This window comes from Apodemus sylvaticus, chromosome 11 (genome assembly GCF_947179515.1).
Source record: "Apodemus sylvaticus chromosome 11, mApoSyl1.1, whole genome shotgun sequence".
NCBI lineage: Eukaryota > Metazoa > Chordata > Mammalia > Rodentia > Muridae > Apodemus > Apodemus sylvaticus.
The window spans coordinates 4720234-4744465 of record NC_067482.1 but is presented as its reverse complement, the minus strand read 5'-3'; the positions used below and the strand labels follow the sequence as shown (position 1 = coordinate 4744465).

General features: G+C 38.5%; 2 protein-coding genes across 3 annotated transcripts in view; both read right to left on the bottom strand.

The window, feature by feature from the left end:
* The window catches only part of LOC127696628 (zinc finger protein 431-like), a 229751-nt gene extending 208781 nt beyond the window's left edge, over window positions 1–20970 (bottom strand). For both annotated transcript variants that reach the window (XR_007980284.1, XM_052199480.1), the window contains exon 1: window positions 20848–20970. Coding sequence is in view for 1 of the 2 variants with exons in the window: in XM_052199480.1 (XP_052055440.1) it covers window positions 20848–20877 (30 nt within the window). In the remaining variant the exon portion in view is untranslated. The remainder of the gene's footprint in view (window positions 1–20847) is intronic.
* Window positions 1–24232, bottom strand: part of LOC127696630 (guanylate-binding protein 6-like) — a 208950-nt gene that overhangs the window by 64996 nt on the left and 119722 nt on the right. The gene's annotated exons all lie outside the window — the stretch shown is intronic.

Below are 24232 nucleotides of genomic sequence, written 5' to 3'. Positions count from 1 at the left end.
TCCAGTTTCATTTATTTAGGAAATAGCTATATTGAGGAAAAATACAGCATTACTAAAAAGTCAATAACATTTGGCATACCAATCAGTGGCAAGAACCTCCTTTGAATACCAACTTAGAAACAAGCACTTAATGAGTAAGTTTCTCAGGCAGGAGCTCCTGGCTCCTTAAATAGACCTTCAGAGGTTCACCTAATCCAAAACCAGCTGAAGGAAGGAAGGAAGGAAGGAAGGAAGGAAGGAAGGAAGGAAGGAAGGAAGGAAGGAAGGAAAGGAAAGGAAAGGAAAGGAAAGGAAGGAAGGAAGGAAGAGAAGAGAAGAGAAGAGAAGAGAAGAGAAGAGAAGAGAAGAGAAGAGAAGAGAAGAGAAGAGAAGAGAAGAGAAGAGAAGAGAAGAGAAGAGAAAAGAAAAAGATAGGAAATGCAGGGTCAGTTCTTTTAAGAAATCTCTGCTGCATCAAAAAGTGGCCCTTCAACACAAGCCAGATTCCCAGACTGGACACAGCTAGGCATGGGAATAAATTCTTTGGAGAAGGTGTTCAGGCTGGCCTAACTCATACTGGACAGAAAGGCAAATATCTGTGACACCAACAAATTCCCAGAGAATAGCAAGGTCAGCCTTGTAGCATCTAAGGGTTAAACATCAAGGTGATGAAATGCAAAACAATATTCCATTGAAGTGAACCTTAATAAGCAAGTTGATATGGCTATTTTCCTATCTAGAATAATAGACATCGAGTATAAATTAATTAAAAACAATGCAGGACATTACATGTTCATCAGGGAAAAAAAAATCCAAAAGAAACGTGTTTCAATATTTACAATACAACACCTCATGAATGATTCTCCAAAACTGGTCAAATAATTGAACTCAAAACAAGTCTCAACAGATACAGGAAAATCTAAATAAAACCCTACATTTTCTGCCTCTCTTTAAAAAAGCAGCACATCAACAAAAGAAACAACCAGTTTCCATCTGATCCCAGAGTAGATCCTGTGCCAAATACTACCAGGAGAGAGCTGGTCTCCCTGAAGTGACAACACACCTCTAAGCACAGGTAAGACCACCACTTCTGTTCAAATTCCTGGCCCAAGAGAAACCCTTCCAGAGCCATCAGGACACATGAACTAAGGAGCAGCCAGGCACAGGATCCTTCTGCTTTCTGTCTATACCCCAGACCTGACACTGTGCAACATCTCTCCATATCAAATTCCTTCCTGAAAGACCTGGTCTCCCAGGAGTACTCACACAGACTGGAAGGAGGGACCAGCCATAGTTAGAGACAGCAAGACCAGCTAACACCAGAGATAAGCAGACAGCAAAAGACAAGGGCAAGAATAGACGCAACAAAAACCAAGGCAAATTGGCATCATCAGAACTCAGTTCTCCTACCACAGCAAACCCTGGATACCCCAACACACCAGAAAAGCAAGGCTCTGATTTAAAATTACATCTCATGATGATGATAGAGGACTTTAAGAAGGACATAAATAACTCACTTAAAGAAATACAGGAGAACACAGACAAATGGATAGAAGCCATAAAAGAGGAAAAACAAAAATCTCTTAAAGAATTCCAGGAAAATACAACCAAATGGGTGAAGGAAGTGAACAATGGCATCCAGCATCTAAAAATGGAAATAGAAACAATAAAGAAAAAAACAAAGAGAGACAACACTGAAGGTAGAAAACCTAGGAAAGAGATCAGGAGTCATAGATACAAGAATCACCAACAGAATAAACGAGATAAAAGAGAGAATCTCAGGTGCAGAAGATACCATAGAAAACATTAACACAATAGTCAAAGAAAATGAAAAATATAAAAAGCTCACAAACCAAAACATGCAAGAAAACCAGAACACAATGAGAGGACCAAGATTAAGGATTATATGTAGAAAAGAGAGTGAAGATTCCCAAATTAAAGGGCCAGAGAGTATCTTCAACAAAATTATAAAAGAAATTTTCCTGAATCTAATGAAAAAGATGCTCATAAAAATACCAGAAGCCTACAAATCTCTAAATAGATTGGACCAGAAAAGAACTTCCTCCTGACCCATAATTATAATTTTAAAAATGCACAAACTGAAGAAAGAATATTAAAAGGAGTAAGGGAAAAAGGTCAAACACCAGATAAAGGCAGGCCAATAACAATTACACCAGACTTCTCCACAGAGAGTAGGAAAGCTAGAAGAGCCTGGACAGATCTCTTACAGACCTTAAGAAAACACAAATGCCAGCTAAGACTACTATACCCAGTAAAACTCTCAATTATCATAGATGGAGAAACTGAGATATTCCATGACAAAATCAAATTTACACACTATCTTTCGATAAATCCAACCCTACACAGGATAATAGATGGAAAACACAAACAGAAAGAGGGAAACTACACCCTAGAAAAAGCAAGAAATTTTCTTTCAACAAACCAAAATGAAGATAGCCACACACACTGAAAAAGAACAACAGAAATAACAGGAAGCAATTTCTTAATATCTCTTAACAGCAATTCCAAAATAAAAAGACATAAAATAACTGACTGGATTTGTACACAGGACCCAGAATTTTGTTGCATGCAGGAAACGCACCTCAGTGTCAAAGACAAACAGTACCTACAGTAAAGGACTGGAAAATAATTTTCAAAGCAAGTGGTCCCAAGAAACAAGCTGGAGTCACCATTCTAACATCGGATAAAATCTAATTTCAACCACAAGTTATCAAAAAGGATAAGGAAGAATACATCATACTGATCAAAGGAAAAATCTGCCAAGACGCACTCTGAATTATAAACATCTATGCTCCAAATGCAAGGGCACCAACATTCAAAAAAGAAACCTTACTAAAGCTCAAAGTACACGTTGTACATCACACAATAATAGTGGGAGACTTCAACATCCCACTCTCAGTATGGACACATCATGGAAACACAAACTAAACACAAATGCAGTGAAACAAAGAGAAGTTATGGACCAAATGGATTTAACAGATTTCTACAGAATATTCTGTCCTACATTAAAAGAATATACCTTCTTCTCAGCACCTCAAGGTACCTTCTCCAAAAGTGACCACATAATCAGTCATAAAACAGACCTTAACAGATATAAGAAGACTGAAATGATCCCAGGCACCCTATCATATCTTGAAGGATTAAGGCTGGTCGTCAATAGCAACAAAAACAACAGAAAGCCCACATAACACATGAAAGCTGAACAATGCTCTACTCAATGATGACTGGGTCAAAGTAAAAAATAAAGAAATAAAAGACTGTTTTAGAATTTAAAGACAATGACAGTACAACATACCCAAACTTATAGGGCTAAATAAAAGCAGAGGAAAACCCATTGAGCTGAGTATCTCCAAAAAGAAACCAGAGCAAGCATACATTAGCAGCTTAAAACTCCAGAATAAAAGAAAGCAAATACACCCAAGGGGAGTAGATGATGGGAAATAGTCAATCTCACAGCTGAAATTAGCCAAGTAGAAATAAAAAGAACCATGCAAAGAATCAACAAAACCAGGAGCTGTTCTTTGAGGAAATAAACCAGATAGATAAACCTTTAGCCAGACAAAGCAGAGGGAACGCAGACAGAAAAGAAAGGAAGATATAACAACATAAAATGAGGAAATTAAAAAAAAAATCATATCCTACTACAAAGGCCTATGCTCAACAAAACTGGAAAAACTGGATGAAATAGACAATTTTCTAGACAGATACCAAATATCAAAATTAAATGAGGATCAGATGAACCATCTAAACAGTCCCATAACCCCTAAAGACACAGAAGCAGTGATCAAAAGTCTCCCAGGACCAGATGGGTTTAGTGCAGAATTCTATCAGACCTTCAAAGAAGACCTAATACCAACACTCTTCAAACTACTCCACAAGACAGAAACAGAAGTCACACTACTCAATTTGTTCTATGATCACAGTTGTATACCAAAACCATGCAAAGACCCAAACAAAGAAATAGAACTTCAGACCAATTTCATGTACGGATATTGGTGGAAAAATGCTCAATAAAATTCTCACAAACCAAATCCAAGAACACATCAAAAAGATCACTTACCATGATCAAGTAGACTTCAGCAAAGGAATGCAGGGATGGATCAATATACAGAAATCTATCAATATAATCCACTACATAAACAAAATCGGGGGGTGGGGAGGACATGATCATTTCATTAGATGCTGAAAAAGCATTTGACAAAATTCAGCATCATTTCATATTAAAAGTCTTGGAAAGATCAGAAATTCAAGGTCCATAAGTAAATACAGTAAAAGCAATACACAGCAAACCAGTACACAACATCAAACTAAATGGAAAGAAACATTAAGCAATCTCACTAAAATCAGGGACTAGACAAGGCTGCCCTCAATCTCCCTATGTATTCAATATAGTACTTGAAGTTCTAGTTAGAGCAATTAGACAACAAAAGGAAGTTAAAGGGATACAAATTGTTAAGGAAGAAGTCAAAAATATCACTATTTGTAGAAGATATAATAATATAATTGAGTGGCCCCAAAAACTCCACCAGAAAACAACAGCTGATAAATACCTTCAGTAAATTGGCCAGACATAAATTAACTCAAACAAATCAGTAGCCTTACTCTACTCAAAGGATAAACAGGCTGAGAAAAAAATTAGGGAAACGGCACCCTTCACAATAGTGACAAACTGTATAAAATATGTTGGTGTGACTCTAACCAAACGAGTAAAAGATCTGTATGACAAGAAAGTTAAATCTCTGAAGAAAGAAACCAAAGAAGACCTCTGAAGATGGAAACATCTCCCATGCTCGGGGACTGGCAGGATTAATATAGTAAAAATGGCCAGCTTGCTTAAAGCAATCTATAGATTCAATGCAATCCCCATCAAAATTCCAAATCAATTTATCATAGAGATAGAAAGAGCAATTCTCAAATTCATCTGGAATAAGAAACAACCCAGGATACTAAAAACTATTCTCAACAATGGAAGAATTTCTGGGGGAAGCAGCATTCCTGACCTCAACCTCTACTACAGAGGAAAGGATAAAACTTGCATATTATTGATAAGGTGACAGGCATGTAGATCAATAGAATAGAACTGAAGACCCACGAATGATCCCACATACCCATGGTCACTTGATCTTTGACAAAGGAGCTAAAACCATCCAGTGGAAAAAAGACAACATTTTCAGTCAATGGAGCTGGTTCAACTGGCAGTCAACCTGTAGAGGAATGAAAACGGATCCATTCTTCTCTCCTTATTCAAAGCTCAAGACCAAATGGATCAAGGACCTCCACATAAAACCAGATGCACTGAATCTAATAAAAGAGAGAGAATGGGGAAAAGTCTCAAGCACATGGACACAGGGGGAAAGTTCCTAAACAAAACACCAATGGCTTATGCTCTAAGGTCAAGAATGAACAAATGGGACCTCATAAATTGCAAAGCTTCGTTAAGGCAGAAGGGCACTGTCAATAGGACAAGATGGCAACCAACAGATTGGGAAAAGATCTATACCAATCTCACATCTGATAGAGGACTAAATTCTAATATATACAAAGAATTCAAGAAGGTGGACTCAAGAGAACCAAATAACCCTATTAAAAAATGGTGTTCAGAGCTAAACAGAGAATTCTCAATTGAGGAAACTCAAGGGCTGAGAAATACCTAAAGAAATGTTCAACATCCTTAGTCATCAAGGAAATGCAAATGAAAACAACCCCGAGATTCAACCTCTCACCAGTCAAAATGGCTAAAATCAAAAACTCAGGTGACAGCAGATGCTGGTGAAGATGTGGAGAACGTGGAACACTCCTCCACTGCTGGTGGAATTGCAAGCAGATACAACTCCTCTGGAAATAAGTCTTCAGAAAATTGGACCCTGAGGACCCAGCTATCCACTCATGGAAATATACCCAGAAGATACTTCAACATGTAATAAGTACACAGGCTCTACTATGTTCATAGCCACCATATTTATAATAGCCAGAACTGGAACCAACCAAGATGTCCCTCAACAGAGGAAGGGATCCAGAAAATGTGATACATTTCCACAATGGAATACTACTCAGCTATTAAATGTAATACCTTCATGAAATTCGCAGGAAAATGGGTGGAACTGAAAAATATCATCCTAAGTGAGGTAGCCCAATCATGAAAGAACACACATGGTATGCACTCACTGATAAGTGGATATTGGCTCAGAAGCTTGGAATACCCAAGACATAATTCACATATCAAATGATGCTCAAGAAGAAGGAAGAACAAAATATGGATACTCTGGGCCTTCTTAGAAGGGGGAACAAAATACTCATAGGAGGAAATATGAAGAAAAAGTGTGGAACAGAGACTGAAGGAAAGGCCATCTAGAGACTGGCCCACCTGGGGATCTATCCCATATAGCCACCAAACCAGGACACTATTGTGGATGCACAGAAGTGCTTGCTAATGGATGCCTGATATGGCTGTCTCCTGAGAAACTCTGACAGAAGCTGACAAATACAGAGGTGGAGGCTCACAGCCAACCATTGGACTGATCGTGGGTTCCAAGATGGAGAAGTTGGAGAAAGGACCAAAGGAGCGGAACTGTTTTGCAGCCACATGGGAGAAGCAACAGTATCAACAGGCTGGAACCTCCAGCGCCCTCGGGACTGAACCTCCAACACATGGAGGAACCCATGGTGCTAGACACGCATGTCAGAAAGGATGGCCTTGTTGGACATCAGTGGGAGGTGAGGCCCTTGGTCCTGATGGTGTTGGAACTCACAGTATAATGGAATTTCACAGAAGGAAGATGGGAATGGGAGGGTAGGTGGTGGAGCACCCTCATAGAGGCAGGGTGAAGGGAGATAGGACAGCAGTTTTCTGAAGAGGAGACCTGGTAAGGGGAAAACATTTGAAATGCAAATAAACAAAATATACAAAAAGAAAAACAAACAAAAGAATAGAAATAAATGAAGGTTTATGGACCCTGTGAAACTGAACAACTTTCTACTATAAATAATGTCAATACAGAAATAAAGAAATTAAAAACATTCTTCAACTCAAATCAAATAGAATACATAGCACACAAACTTACACGACACAAGTCACAAGTGGTGATAAGAGGATAGTTTATTCCACTAAATATCACATTAAAAAAAAAAAACTAACAAAATCTCATGCTACAATAACAGTACACCTAAACGTGCTAAAAGAAAAAATAGTAAGCACAGAAAAAAGGACAAGAGAGCAAGAAATGATCCAACTGAAGGGAGAGAGAGACAGAGAGAGAAACAAAAAGTTGTTCTTTTCAGAAAAATCAAGCCCTAAAGACATGGAAAGATTATCTAAAATAATCAACTCAAAGTGAGAAGAGACATGTAACAAAAAGCAAATGGAAAAATCCACAAAACCAGAAAGACATGATTAAAATCCTGTACTCCATCAAATCTGAAAAGAGAAAGAAATAAATGTTAAGATGAAATATTTGTTTCAATCATATTCATTATTAAATATTAAATTGAGACAATATACAGAGTTTAATTAGCGAAATAACTCTAGTAAAACAGAAGCTATTATTACAGAATTTGAACTAAACATGACACAGCTGGAGAGCTGAGTTGGCAGAAGTAAACAGGATTTCGAAAGGAGATTTAACGCCAATACTTAACAGTAGTCTACAAAAGAGAAACAGGAAGAATATTATTTAATTCTATTCATGAAGCCAGTTATGCTTACACCAAAGCATATACAGACTCAAGAAGGAAAGGCCAATATCCTTCATGAAAAAATATGCAAAAATATTTGATAAAATACTTGCAAACAGCCTTCACGAACACATCAATAATTCCATGCACCCTGATCAACTAGGATTCATCCAGAGATGCAGTGATGACTCAACACAGGAAAATCAGGAAATGTGATCCACCATAGAAAGAAACTCACAGAAAGAAACCACAGCACCATCTTACTGGACAACAAACAAATCCTCAAAAATACAAAACCACTTCATGAAGAGGCTTGGGTAGATTAGGGATAAAACTGACATACTTCAATATAACACAGGTAGTTTACGGAAATTCTACAGCCAACATCAAATTAAATGAGCAGAAAATAAAAGAAATTCCACTGGTTCTACAACCAAAACAAGGCTGTCTACTTTCTCCATATCTATTAATATAGAACTTGAAGTCGTACCGAGAAACACGATAACAGAAGAACAAGAGGATATAATTTGGAAATGAAAAATTCAAAGTATACAAACTGGCTGATTATAGGATAGTGTATATAAGTGAACTGAAAAATTCCATAAGAAAACTTTTTTAGCTCATAAACACATTCAAGACAACGACTGGATCTTAGACTATATCAAAGAAAACTGATAGCCCTCTTACATTCCTCTTATATGAAAAGGCAAACGGTGTGAGAAAGAGATCAGAGAAACAACACCCTTTGTATTAACCACAAATAATATGAAATATGTTAGAAGAGTTTGAGGTGTGGCTAAGATTCTTAGACTAACTAAACCTCTGACCTGGCTGTAATTACAAAATAGTGGAACAAGCTAATACGGAACAAAAGAAAACCCAGTAAAGTAAGAATGTCCTACACCGTCCAGGCAAGCCTGGGTAGTCGGGTCTGACTGGAGTGTGCATGGCCAGCAGCCAGTGGTGCTGTTTGTTGCCTTACACCTCTCTATTCTAGACTTGTATGGTGACAATATCTCCATCCATGGCAGCCTTCCATTTCACACGGGAAGAGTTTGAACTCAGACACACAGAGGGTATTCAGGTATTTGAGAGGAGAGGCTGGATGTGATCATGGGCCTGGGCCTCCAGCAGGCCGCCCTGGGCTGTACAGTGACACCCTGTCTAACAGGTAAACAAACATAACAGGTGGGAGCAACACATTGGTAATTCAAATGAGGAACAGGAAAAGGCTGACTTGTTTCTATATCTGTGCTCCATAGGAGGCTTGAAGTTCTACCTAGAAGAATAAGACAATTCTTGCCAAGAGGTCAAGGGGATATAATTTGGAGAATAAAAATTCAAATTATACTAATTAGGAGGTGATATGACCTTAGTGACCCAAAAAATTCTACTACCAAGTTTCTAACTCTTTCAGGAAAGTGGTTAGATGCAAGATTAACTGAAAACTGTAAAATGAATCTATAGCCCTCCTGTATGCCACCTATATCAAGATGAGAAATGGACTGAGAAAAAACTCAGAGCAACAACATAATAACAAATGAAAGATGTCAGAGTAACATTTAAAAATTAAGTCATGTTAAAAAAGCAAATGAAAGATTTGCATGAGAAGTTCAATTATTTAAAGAAGTTTAAGTAGATATAAGAAGATGGAAATTTTCTCATGCTCTTGAATTGGTAGGCTTAAAGCCATAAAAATATGAATCTTCACAAACTAATCTGCAGATTCAACACAATCCCTGACAAATGCCACACAGTCCTCGAAAGGGCAAGTTCCAGCTCCTATGACAAAAAACAAAGAGAGCTACAACAATCTGGAACAGGAAAATAACTACATGGTACTGGTATATGAACACACAGCTTGATCCATGGACTAGAGTTGAAGACCCAGAGACAATTCACATAAGGACACCTGGAGTTTTTTAAGGATTCCACCTAGAAACACTGAGAAAAACAGCACCTTAAACAAGGGGTTCCAATGACAAGCCTTGGCTCTGAGCCAAGGTTAGGGTTAGGGTTAGGGTTAGGGTTAGGGTTAGGGTTAGGGGTTAGGGTCAAAGACAAGGGGTGCCGGGAACAGCAAAACAAAACAAAACAAAAAGACTAGAAGCCAAACTGTGGGTTCTAGCTGATGTCCCGAGTTCTGCTTGATAAAGATTTCCAGTTTGCTGCACTCTATGCTCAGCTTCTTGCCTATTGATGTCCTGCTTTCTTGTTTCTCTAAGAGATCTCTGTCCATGCTATGCTTTGTGTATGTGTGTGTGCGTGCACATGCGAACACTTACACATATGACAGAGAGAGAGAGAGCCAGAGCCAGAGAGAGAGAGAGAGAGAGTTTTCTCCAAGCAGTTCTCTCTATTCTAAAAAAATTTCTGGATACCTCACCTGAGGTAACACTGATCCAATCTTTATTTTCCATATCAATCCAATCACTTCCCTCAATCTTCCTCAGGAGTAACTCAGGAGACACCATCCAGAGATCCTTGTCCTTAGATCCTTAAGAGTCAGCAAGCATATCTTCTTAACAATGCAAAAGAATTCAGGGATCTGTCACCCTTTGTTAAGCATACAACATAAACCAGTAGGATTGGGCCCTGCCATGAAATTAGCATGTTTACCACTCCAGGGTCTGGACTTGCAGTTTCCAAAACTGACCTTGAACTCTAGAAAGTGCCTGCATTTGCATCTTTCTCACTTGCTGGCTCAAAGAGTAGCAGCCTTGCTTCCTTTAGATTCCTTAAGGAGCCCTTCAAATATTTCATATGGCATCTTTATTTTCAAACTCATGTCTTGGGAGCTTTTTCCCATAACCTTAAAGGCGGGCCAGAAATCCCAGTTGTTGCCACTTTGCTATGACATAGCCACACCCTCAACTCCAGGATGCCAGCAGTTTCTAAGTAAAATGGAGTCATTAACATTCACAGGGAAGATATTCTCTGAAGGAAAGAGTTGTCCTGGGCAAGTGGGTCCAGAAAATATGTACATGATTACACAAACAAGCCATCAACACTCTGGAAGGCTCACACCAGTGCCCTGTCCCAGGGTCAGGAAACATGTCAACCTGTCCCCACCTGGGGGGAGTTAATAAAACTCTCTCTTAAACTGTAGCTCTACAGGGAGATGTATGCAAATAGATCCATATTCTTTGCCCTGCACAAAACTCACTTCCAAATAGCCTAAAGAATTAAAATAAAACCAAACACATTGAACCTGACAGAACAGTAAGGGGAGAACCTCCCTAAATTCACTGTCACTGGAGGCAGCCTTCTGAACAGATATGGAATAGGACAGGCACTGACATCAACAGTTCATAAATTGGAACTCATGAAACAGTGATGTTTTCTGTAAGGAAAAAGGCCAGGCAATTGGACAAACAGACAGTCTAAGGAATGAGAAAAGTTTCTGTACTATATCCACTTCTCATAAAGTTCAAATATACAAAAATGTAGACATACCTCACAAAACTAGATGTTCAAAAATCCAAAACTCCAGATAAAAAATAGGGTACAGATTTAAAACAGGAATTTTCAACAGGCAATCTCAAATGGCTAAGAAACTCTTAAAGAAATGTTCACCATCCTTTGTATATGAAATTCAGGAGAATACAGATGCCAATAAGGAAGAAACGCAAAAATTACTTAAAAAAATACAGGATAACTTTGGTCAACAGGCTGAGGTCATGAAAGAGGAAATACAAAAATCTCTTAAAGGATTACAGGAAAACACAAACAAGCAAGTGAAGGAGCTAAGCAAAACCATCCAGGATCTAAAATCAGAAGTAGAAACAACTAAGAAATCTCAAAGGGAGACAACTTTTGGAGACAACTTTGGAACTTGGGAAGAAATCAGGGGCCATAGATAGTAATATCAACAACAGAATACAAGAGATAGAAGAAAGAATCTCAGATGCTGAAGATACCATAGAAACCATGGACTCAACAGTTAAAGAAAATGCAAAATGCAAAAAGCTTGTAACCCAAAACATCCAGGAAATCCAGGACACATTAAAAGGCCAAACCTAAGGATTATATGCAAAGATGAGAGTGAAGATTTACAATTAAAGGGCCAGCAAATATCTTCAATAAAATTATGGAAGAAAACTTCCCTAACCTAAAGAGAGAGATGCCCATGAATATACGAGAAGCCTACAGAACTCCAAACAGACTGGACCAGAAAAGAAAATACCTCTCATCACATAATAATCAAAACCCCAAATGTACTAAACAAAGAAAGAATACTAAAGGCAGTAAGAGAAAAAGGCCAAGTAACATATAAAGGAAGACCTATCAGAATCACAGCAGACTTTTCACCTGAGACTATGAAAGCTAGAAGATCCTGGGCAGATCTCATGCAGACTCTAAGAGAACACAAATGCCAGCCAAAACTACTATATCCAGCAAAACTCTCAATCAACATAGATGGAAAAACTAAGATATTCCGTGACAAAATCAAGTTTATTCAATATCTTTCCACAAACCCAGCACTACAAAGGATAATAGGAGGAAAACACCAATACAAGGAGGGAAACTTCACCCTGGAAAAAGCAAGATAGTAACCTTCTTTCATCAAACCCAAAAGAAAATAACCAATCAAATTTGAAAAACTAAATAAAAAAATGACAGGAAGTAATAATCACTATTCCTTAATATCTCTTAACATCAATGGGCTCAATGCCCCAATAAAAAAACATAGACTAACCGACTGGATTCGTAAACAGGATCCTACATTTTGCTGCATACAGGAAACACACCCCAGTGTCAAAGACAAACACTACCTTAGAGTAAAAGGCTGGAAGACAATTTTACAAGCAAATGGTCTCAGGAAACAAGCTGGAGTAGCCATTCTAATATCAGATAAAACTGACTTTCAACCCAACGTCATCAAAAAAAGACTCTGAGGGACACTTCTTGCTGGTCAAAGGAAAAACACCAAGAAGAACTCTCAATCCTGAACATCTATGCTCCAAATACAAGGGCGCCCTCGTTCATAAAAGAAACTTTATTAAAGCTCAAAGCACACATTGTACCTAACACAATAATTGTGGGTGACTTCAACACTCCACTTTCCTCAATGGATCAGGAAAACAGAAACTGAACAGGGACACAGTGGAACTAATTGAAGCTTTGGACCAATTAGATTTAAAAGATATATCTAGAGAGAGAACATTTTATCCTAAAACAAAAGAATATACCTTTTTCTCAGCACCTCATGGTACCTTCTCCAAAATCAATCATATAATTGGTTACAAGACAGACCTCAACAAATATAAAAAGATCGAAATAATCCCATGCCTCCTATCAGATCACTATGGAGTAAAAGTGGTCTTCAATAGGAACAAAAACAACAGAAAGCCCACATACATGTGGAAACTGAAAAATATTCTATTCAATGATACCTTAGTCAAAGAAGAAATTAAAGACTTTTTAGAATTTAATGAAAATGAAGGCACAACATACCCAAATCTAAGGGACACAACGAAAGCAGTGCTGAGAGGAAAACTCATAGCCTTGAGTGCCTCCAAAAAGAAAATGGAGAGAGCATACACTAGCAGTAAGCTTAATGACACACCTGATAGCCCTGGAACAAAAAGAAGCTATTTCACCCAGGAAGAGTAGAAGGCAGGAAATCATGAAACTCGGGGCTGAAATCAATCAAGTAGAAACAAAGAGAACCATACAAAAAAATCAACTAAACCAGGAGCTGGTTCTTTGAGAAAATCAACAAGATAGATAAACCTTAGCCAGACTAACCAAAGGGCACAGAGACAGTATACAGATTAACAAAATTAGATATGAAAAGGGAGATATAACAACAGAAACTGAGGAAATTCAAAAAATCATCAGATCCTACTACAAAAGCCTATACCCAACACAACTGAAGAATCTGGAGGAAATGGACAGTTTCCTAGACAGATACCAAATACCAAAATTAAATAAGGATCAAATAGATCATCTAAACAGTCCCATAACCCCTAAAGAAATAAAAAGGGTCATATAAAGTCTCCCAACCAAAAAAGCACAGGCTTCAGTGCAGAATTCTATCAGACCTTCATAGAAGACCTAACACCAATACTCTTCAAACTATACCACAAAATAGAAACAGAAGGAACACTACCCAACTCGTTCTATGAAGCCACAATTATGCTGATACCAAAACCAAACAAAGATCCAACAAAGAAAGAGAACTTCAGGCCAATTTCCCTTATGAATATTGATGCAAAAATACTTAATAAAATTCTTGCCAATGGAATCCAAGAACACATCAAAATGATCATCTACCATGATCAAGTAGGCTTCATCCCAGGGATGCAGGAATGGTTCAATATAAGGAAATCCATCAATGCAATCTACTACATAAACAAACTCAAAGAAAAAAATCATATGATCATCTCATTAGATGCAGAAAAAGCATTTGACAAAATTCAGCATCCTTTCATGCTAAAAGTCTTGCAAAGAACAGCAATTCAAGGCCCATACCTAAACATAGTTAAAGCAATGTAATGTACAGCAAACCGGTAGCCAACATCAAACTAAATGGAGAGAAACTTGAAGCAATCCCACTAAAATCAGGGACTAGACAAGGCTGTCCTCTCTCTCCATATCTTTTCAATATAGTACTTGAAGTTCTAGCTAGAGCAACTAGACAACATAAGGAGGTCAAGGGTATACAAATTGGAAAGGAAGAAGTCAAATTATCACTATTTGCAGATGACATGATAGTGTACTTAAGTGACCCAAAAACCTCCACCAGAGAACTCCTACAGCTGATAAACAACTTCAGCAAAGTGCCTGGTTATAAAAACAACTCAAGCAAATCAGTTGCATTCCTATACTCAAAGGATAAGCAGGCTGAGAAAGAAGTTAAGGAAATGACACCCTTCACAATAGCCACAAACAATATAAAGTATCTTGGTGTGACTCTAACCAAACAAGTGAAAAAGATCTATAGGACAAGAACTTCAGGTCTCTGAAGAAGGAAATCGAAGAAGACCTCAGAAAATGGAAAAATCTTCCATGCTCGTGGATTGGCAGGATTAATATAGTTAAAATGGCCATCTTGCCAAAAGCAATCTACAGATTCAACGCAATCCCCATCAAAATCCAAACTCAGTTCTTCACAGAGTTAGAAAGAGCAATTCTCAAATTCATCTCGAATAACAAAAATCCCAGGATAGCTAAAACTATTCTCAACAGTAAAAGAACTTTTGGGGGAATTAGTATCCCAGACCTCAAGCAATACTACAAAACAATAGTGTTAAAAACTGCATGGTATTGGTATAGTGACAGGCAAGTGGACCAATGAAATAGAATTGAAGACCCAGAAATGAATCCACACACCTATGGTCACTTGATCTTTGACAAAGAAGCCGAAAACATCAAGTGGAAAAAAGATAGCCTTTTCAACAAATGGTGCTGGTTCAACTGGAGGTCAGCATGTAGAAGAATGTGAATTGATCCATTCTTATCTCCTTGTACTAAACTCAACTCCAAGTGGACCAAGGACCTCCATGTAAAACCAGACGCACTGAAACTAATAGAAAAGAAACTGGGAAAAACCCTTGAGGACATGGGCACAGGGGAAAAGTTCCTGAACAGAACACTATTAGTTTATGCTCTAAGATCAAGAATTGACAAATGGGACCTCATAAAATTACAAAGTTTCTGTAATGCAAAGGACACTGTCAAAATGACAAAACAGCAACCAACAAATTGGGAAAAGATTTTCATCAACCCTACATCTGATAGAGGGCTAATATCCAATATATACAAAAAACTCAAGAAGTTAGACCCCAGGGAACCAAATAACCCTATTAAAAAATGGAGTACAGATCTAAACAAAGAATTTTCACCTGAAGAAATTCGAATGGCCGAGAGGCACCTTAAGAAGTGCTCAACATCATTAGTCATTAGGGAAATGCAAATCAAAACAACTCAGATTTCACCTCACACCAGTCAGAATGGCTAAGGTTAAAAACTCAGGAGATAGCAGGTGTTGGCGAGGATGTGGAGAAAGAGGAACACTCCTCCACTGCTGGTGGGATTTTAAGATGGTACAACCACTTTGGAAATCAGTCTGGTGGTTCCTCAGAAAACTGGACATGACACTTCCAGAGGACCCTGCTATACCTCTCCTGGGCATATACCCAAAGGATTCCCCTGCATGCAATAACACATGCTCCACTATGTTCATAAGCAGCCTTATGTACAATAGTCAGAAGCTGGAAAGAACCCAGATGTCCTTCAATGGAGGAATGGATACACAAAATGTGGTATATTTACACAATAGAATGCTACTCAGCAATTAAAAAAAAATGAATTCATGAAATTTTTAGGCAAATGGTTTGATCTGGAAAATATCATCCGAAGTGAGGTAACCCAATCACAAAAGAATACACATGGAATGCAATCTCTGATAAGTGGATATTAATTAGCCCAGAAGCTCTGAATACCAAAGGCACAATTAGCATAACAAACGACTCCCATGAAGAAGTAAAAAGGTCCTGATCCTGGAAAGGGTTGATCTAGCATTGGAGGGGAGTATCAGGACAGAGAAAAAGGAGAGAGGTGATTGGAGGATGGGTGGAGAGAAGAAGGTTTATGGGACATATGGGCAGGGGGGATCTGGGAAAGGGGAAATTATTTGGAATGCAAACAAAGAATATAGAAAATAAAAATATATAATAAAAAAATCTTGAAAACAATCTTTGAAAAAAATCTTGAAAACAATACAAGGTATAAAATCTCCACATACACATTCCTGTTTGTGAAGTGTACTGAGGCAAATCAATACTGAACCTTTTTGAGTGGCCAAACAATATTTGGTTTAACTTGAAGAGCTGGATATCAGAGGGAACCCAATCCTTACATGGCCAGGGGTTTCAGAAACCCCACAGAGAATTAAATAGCAAAGATGGGAATTGCATGTTCTCAGCCAGGTCCTCTGGTTATGCCTTATGGGGATTAGTTTGGGGATTTGTAGAAACCCTGACACTAGGAGGAAGCCTTTGCTTGATCTTGAAACTCTTTTGTTTCGATGGGCTTGCCCTGTACAGCAGCCTCAAAATGAGGGCTTTGAACATGCCTTTTCTGTCTCGTTTTGTTCCTCTTGGCTCTCCTCTCTTTGCAACCTGCTCTCTTCTAACAAGAAAACAGAATGAGAGGGAACGTGTGGGAGAGGATAAAAGAGGTGGCAGGGTAACTGGAAGGAGTGGAGGGAGGAGAAAGTGTAGTCCTGATCTACTGTACAAGAGAGGAATCTAGTTCCAATGAAAACTTAATTCAATATTCCTAGAATAAAAATGTAAAGAAGGGAATCAATAACGAAGAAAGAAAAGCAAAATAGTGAAGACAAGGAAAGCATGATTTTGAAACATACAGTTCTCATGCTGTTTCTGAAGAGGTTGACCATCACAGAAGAAATCATGCCAAGCCAACTCCTAGGCACCGTGTAGACCTCTAAGATACTATTTTTACTCCATAACATGAAATACTCCCCCTCAGTTTTTTTTTCTTTTCTTTGGCTTTGGTTTTGGTTTTTTCAAGAAAGGGTTTCTCTGTGTAACCCTGTCTGTTCTGGAACTCAGAAATCTGCCTGCCTCTGTCTCCCAAGTGCTGGGTGTGCTCCACCATGCCAGGCTATCTTTTTTTATTTTTTTTGGTATCCTCTCAGGTTCTATTTCAACCTGTAATAAATACAAGATGGCTGAAGCTCTCACATGCACCTGACAAATGACAGTGTTATAAGAGATTAAAAGCAGATGGAAGAAAGAGTTAGCAGGACATTGCTTAAGCTGTCATTGGGTGCTGTTTCATGACATATAGGGCACTGACTGTAGGAATCTTTTATAAGTGTATAGTCCCTTAAATGTGAACTTTAAGAATGTGACCTGTGAGTGCATGTGTAAAAATTAAAACACACACACACAAAAAAAAACTTCAGGATTGCCAGAAAATTAACTCAAAGTGACCTTCAACTGTTATATTTCTTACTGTCAATCTCCTACTGTCTTTCTTCCAAATCCAGAAGCTCTGTGCTCTACAGATCTCTCTGCATGGAGATGATCAGAATGGTGGCGATGGCTCTGAGGTCCCTCATGCCTCTTTGTGACTTCAGGAAAACCCATGTTCTCTGAAGCCCAGACAGAAAACAATGTGGAAGAACAATTTAATGTCGGCTTCCTGCCAAGCACTATGAACACCTGAGAAACCTCTGAAACTCAAAAGTACATTTGAACCCTGGAATTAACGTCCATGAAACACGCATTGTGACTGGTGGTGGCAGAGCAAGGGAACAATGCATAACTACAGTGACTTTCAAGAAGAGCAGGCCATTCCCTGCTGGGGAAAGGACATCAAGGAGATGATGTATGATTTTGTCATTATGTGTAATATTAGCTGCTGACATATGTCAGTCGACACAGACACAGGTGATATACTAGATCAACAAAGTTTGATTCAACAGTACCCTCCCCCCCCAATTTGTATACCCACAAATCTGGACAATTTCTATTCACATCCATGACTTAACAAAGGCTGAGGAATTAAAAAAAAATCACTCAGTTTGCCCCATCAGGTCCTCCTTCCCAATCGTGACCCCTGCAGATGACTCCTTAAACTTTAGTCTGTGAACTAGCTATTGCCTCATTATTTTACCCTACAGTGTACACAGCAAGCTGTTACTCCTGTTCTGGTCTGAAGAAAGAAGCCATGCTTCACATGGAAGCACTTTTCCTTTCACTGCAAAGGAAAGTTCATTACATGACTGACATGAGTAATTTTAAAATGCTCTTGTTTTACATGCTTTTAATTATCGAATTTAGGAAGTTTAGTAAAAAGAATAGCAGAGTCATTGACCTAGGGAGCATGAGACTGGGATTCGGGTAACTAAATATCTATTCTCAAAAACTTTTTTAAAATGAGTACAGGTGGAGCTGTACAAAAATTAATGCATCTATTTTTTGATTCTGTAAAAAACAGAAATATTGAAAGAATGTGCTCACATTTCAGTCACCCAACACGTGAGATGCCTTTTACAACCTACACAAAATGAACCCCAAATGAATCACAACCAAAGGGTTAAATGGAAGAGCTTGTAGACTGTACCAGAGAAACTGAGCCTGTCATCTCTTGGCATTCAGCCAAGGATATTTCTATACACAAGAGAGAGGGAGGGATGCAGAAAGATAGAGGCACACACACACACACACACACACACACAGAGAGAGAGAGAGAGAGAGAGAGAGAGAGAGAGAGAGAGAGAGAGAGAGAGAGAAGCAACATAAAACTTAGAGGGGGGGTCAAGATGGGCATATTAGTGCATTTCTTCAGTCCCAACACTGAGGAGACAAAGAGAGGAAGACCACTGTAAATTTGAAAAAAGGTTTAGAAATGCAGGAATATGAAAAAATACTAAGGAACATCAACTGTCAAAATACAGTCAACATCAAATTAAATGAAGATAAACTCAGACGAATTCCTTGAAATAAAAAACAAGAAAGTGCTGACCTGTCTCTATATCTGACCAAAATATGTGGCTTGAAGTTCTACCTACAAGAATAAGACAATTGAAAGAGATCAAGGGGATATAAATTGGACAGTAAAAATTCAAATTATACTAATTAGGAGATGACATCATTTTAGTGATCCAAAAAATTCTACTACCAACTTTCTATTGCTTATAAACACTTTCAGGACAGTGGCTGGATACAAGATTAACTGAAAACTGTAAAATAAATCTATAGCCATCCTGTATGCTGCCTATATCAAAATGAGAAATGGACTTAGAATAAAATCAGACAAATGACAGTGTTATAAGAGATTAAAATCAGATGGGAGAAAGAGTCAGCAGGACACTGCTTAAGCTGTCATTGTGTGCTGTTTCATGACCAACAGTGCACTGACTGTGGGGATCCTTTGTAAGTGTATAGTCCCTTAATGTGAACTTAAACAATGTAACCTATGAGCACATGTGTATACATTAAAACACACACACACACACACACACACACACACACACACTCAAACTTCAGAACTCCCACAAAAATAACTCAAAGTGACTTTAAACTGTTTTATTTCTCAGTCAGTCTCTTACTGATCTTTCTTCAAAATCAGGAGGCCCTGTGCTCTACTGACTTTTTTGCATGGAGATGATCAGAATGGTGGTTATGGCTCTGCAGTGTCTCATGCCTCTTTGTGACTTCAGCAAAACCCATGTCCTTTGAAGCCAACACAGAAAACAATGTTGAAGAACAATTCAATGTCTTCTTCCTGCCAACCACCATTAACACCTGGAAAACCTCTGTAACTCAAAAATACTTTTGAATCTGTCACCTGATACACACACACACACAGCTTCTGAGCTGCCCTAACCGGATCAAGTGTGATTCAACAGTACCTCCCCAACTTGCATACCCACCAATCTGGACAATTTCCATTCATATGCATGAACTAATAAATGCTGAGGAATCAAAAAGAAATCACTCACTTTGCCCTATCAGGGCCTCTTTCATAATGACCCAGCAAGAGACTCCTTATAAGAAAGGCAGTCTGTGAGCTAGCTCTTGTCTACATTGTTTCACCCTGCAGGGACCACAGACAACTGTTCATTACATGACTGAGATGAGTAATTTTAAGACGCTCCTGTACATCCTTTAGCTATCAAATTTAGGAAGTTTAATCCAAAGGAAAGCAGGTTCATTTCCCTGGAGAGCACGAGACCAGGATCCAGGTGACAACATAGCTTGTCTCAGAAACAGTTTTTTATAAGGCTAAAGGTGCAGCTGTACAAAATTAATGCATCTATTTTTTGCTTCTTTAGAAAACAGAGAAATATTGAAAGAATGTTCTTTCAGTCACTCAGCACTTGAGATGCGTTTTATAACCTAGACAAAATTAACTCGAAATGAATCACAACAAAAATGTTAAATGGAATAGAAGAGTTTGTACCAGAGAAACTAAGCCTGTCTTACATTCGCATCCTGTCAAGGATGTTTGTATACAGAAGCCTCTGCTCCAAATGCTTCGTGCAGATTCAGCCCAGAGAGTGGAGTTATTCAGATGCCACTGATGGTTCCGGGAATGGCTAATACTAAGAGGGACCTCACGCGTGCCTGCATCAAGCTGCTGGTTCCCACCCAGCCCTGAGTCGGACCCGACACAACAGCTCCCGCTCCTCACCTTCGTATGCGGTGTGCATATCCGCGCCATGTCGCACCTTAAGATTTGGCCTAAGCTTCCCTCAGTACTCAGCAGTGAGGTCAGAAAGCAACACACCAAGTCTCTGAAACTTCCTCAGTTGCACGGAACTTGCACTGTGATTTCCGGAAGAACCCAACTCTTCTTCTGATTGACAGGCCCTTATCTAGACCCTGATTGGACAGTGAATCTGTCAATCTAAACCGCACTTCCGCTGGGCTCAGCCCCTTGGAGCTTGGATCCTGGGAATATCCGGACTGAGTTTTCCCTTGCTGCTGCCTGGCTGGTGCTGGGCTGCAGGGGAAGGGAAGACACTGATCAGGGATGAGGAGCCAGGCCAGAGCTACTTGGGGAGTTCCTGGGCGGCCACAAGGCACGGACCTGGGCTGGAGGGTGGGGGTGAGGTTGTGACTTGGACATCCAGGCACAGCTGGGTGTCCTGGAAGAACCAAGAACAGAGTCAGGTCCATTGGGGCACATAGCTATGTCATATGATTTTAAATTACGTAATCATTATTGTATTGACAATATTTTAGCTTCTTAAGAAGTAAATGCTAAAGACTTTTCAACTCAAGTCTATTCTATTTGGTCTCTGTCCAAATAAATGTATTTTAATGCCTCTGTAAATTTCTTGCTACCTTCCCATAGTGAAGGTCTGTATTATAAGAAGATGGCATTATAATGTTTATATATTCCAATGAATGACAGTGCTAATTAAATGCATATCGAAAATACTAAACTGAATTGTTTTATAAAAGTCCTATGGGTGCCCATAGTTTTAGTATTTATCAAAAAGTCAATATAACTCCAGCAAGAAAACTGTACTTTGAATATTTGAAGTAAATTATGTTTCTATGTTTCATTAAAGGTAAAAATTGCCACTGTTTAAGTAATAATAAATTCCACGGTTGATCCCCCTCAATATAATATTTTAGAAAGAAAACAACATGAGAAAACAACAGTAAGATGTAACTTATTGTTGGAGTCTTATAACACTGGGAAATGAATTTCAGTATGTACACCAGACAGGTTATAACTTTGAGTAAATGAGTCTTCAATGTTGTTAAAACGATACATTAAGCAACCTGGAAAATACTTTTTTTTTTCTGTTCTTACAAACTGTTTTATCCAAGTAAATGTGAATTTAATGTGTTTCACTGTTCCAGGGAAATTAAATTTGTGGGAATCAATAAAAATTCATTATTCTTAATGTTAGAAGGTAAAACTATATGTAACAGCAGGATCATTGCTATTTTTTAACTCTCCCAATTGTTATATTTCTCACTGTAAATATACATGTAAAGTAGTGTGCTAGAAGTGAGATTGCTGCTAATGACAATGGCTTTGTAAATCAAAAGGAAATTCTACATAGTATAGAATGCTTATTTAAAGACAACTTCCAACAGTTATGTGTATGGAGGGATCTGTGTTTGTGTCCATGTGTTATTTTTATAGCATGAGATAAAGAAACCTGGAAGCAAATCATAAAAATGGCTGAGAGGCTGTCAGATCAACTGAGGAAGAAAGGCTCATTGGTACTCATGACTGGCAGTACTCTCCAAGGCACGTTCGATCCATTGCTATAGGTCTGCTTGGTTCACCAAATTGTTGGTTTTAGGTGCAGCAGTGGAGAGAGAAGCTCGACCAATTGCTAAGCCTTCTTTTTCTTGGAAAGACTGAGTGACACTGAACTAGCAACTCTAGGCCTTTGATTCAAATATTATAGAAGGTTAATTGTATCTGGGAGGTTCCAACTCCTAAAGTTATATTGCCCTTGCTGCCTCTACTGTGAGAGTACACAACCCACACGAAGCTCAACCCTGTTGATTATTGGCTAGCTATAATCAAAGTAAAAACTGCGTGGCCCAGGAGTGTATTAGGACTGAGTTCTATGCAGCGGGGCTGGCATCTAGTCTCTTAGAGACTGCATCATATCTGCCCAAAGCCTTTAGAGTCTCTGTTGAGAAGTAAGGTGTAGTTCTGATAGATGTGCTTTTTTTTAAAATTATGTTTTATTTATTTTAGTATATGATTACACTGCAGCTGTACAGATGATCATGAGCCATCATGTGGCCACTGGGAATTGAACTCAGGACCTTGAGAGCAGTCAGTGCTCTTACCTGCTGAGTCATTTCACTAGCCCGGATTTGCTTTCATATATTACTTGGCATTTTCCCCTTGTAGGTTTTAATATTTTAGTTGAATTTTAATTCAATATTTTCCTCTGTTTTCTATACTTAGTATTTGTATTATTATGTGGTGTTAGAATTTTCTTTTCTGGTTGAATTTACTTGATGTTCTGAAAGCTATATTTACGGGAATTTCTGTGTTTACGTTAGAAAAATTTTCTTCTATGATTTTGTAGAATATGTCTTTGGACCTATGATAGAAAATCTTCCTCTTCTATTCCTATTGTTCTGAGATTTTGTGTCTTCATGGTATTCCAGATTTCCTGGATGTTCTGTGTCAGGAACTTTTTGGACTTAACATTTTTTTGACATGTACATATATGGAATTGTAAATTTTTACAATACAAATTTTTCAATTAAAAAAAAGAGGAAGAGCATCCCTAACTGACCTGTCTACTGTGGCGTTTCCATGGATAAAGCAAATGCTTGGCCCTTTCACTTCTAGACTCTAATGCTTTTTTAAAAAATTGGCCATTTTATTTATTTACATTTCAAATGTTATCTCTCTTCCAATTTCCCCTCTCTAATCCCTCTATTCACTCACCCCTCCCCCTACTTCCTCACCAACCCCCCCCCCCCCATTTCTCAGCATCCTGGCCTTCCCCTACTCTGGGTAATCAAGCCTCCATAGGACCAAGGAACCCCATTCCCATTGATGCCACATAAGGTTACATATGCAGCTGAGACCCATGTGTCCTCTTTGGTTGGTGTTTTAATCCCTGGGAGTTTCAGTGGTCTGGTTGGTTGATAGTGTTGTTCTTTCTGTGGGGTTTCAAATTCCTTCAGCTCCTTCAGTCCTTGCCCTAACTCCTCCTCCATCAGGATCCCAGTGCTCAGTCCAATGTTTGGACAAACATTGAACTCTAATTCCTTTTTTATGTAATTTTTAAGACTTATTTATTTATTATATGTAGGTACACTATAGCTGTCTGTCTTCAAACACCAGAAGAGAGTGTCAGATCTCTTTATGGATGGTTGTGAGCCACCATGTGGGTGCTGGGATTTGAAGTCATGACCTCTGGAAGAGCAGTCGGTGCTTTTAAAATCGCTGAGCCATCTTTCCAGCCCCTGAACTCTAATTCTTAACAAAAACTTCTTTCCCATATAAATCTATACTTCTTAATAGAAAGGTCTGATCCTTGCTTTCTGCCCCATGCTAATATATGAACTGCAAAATT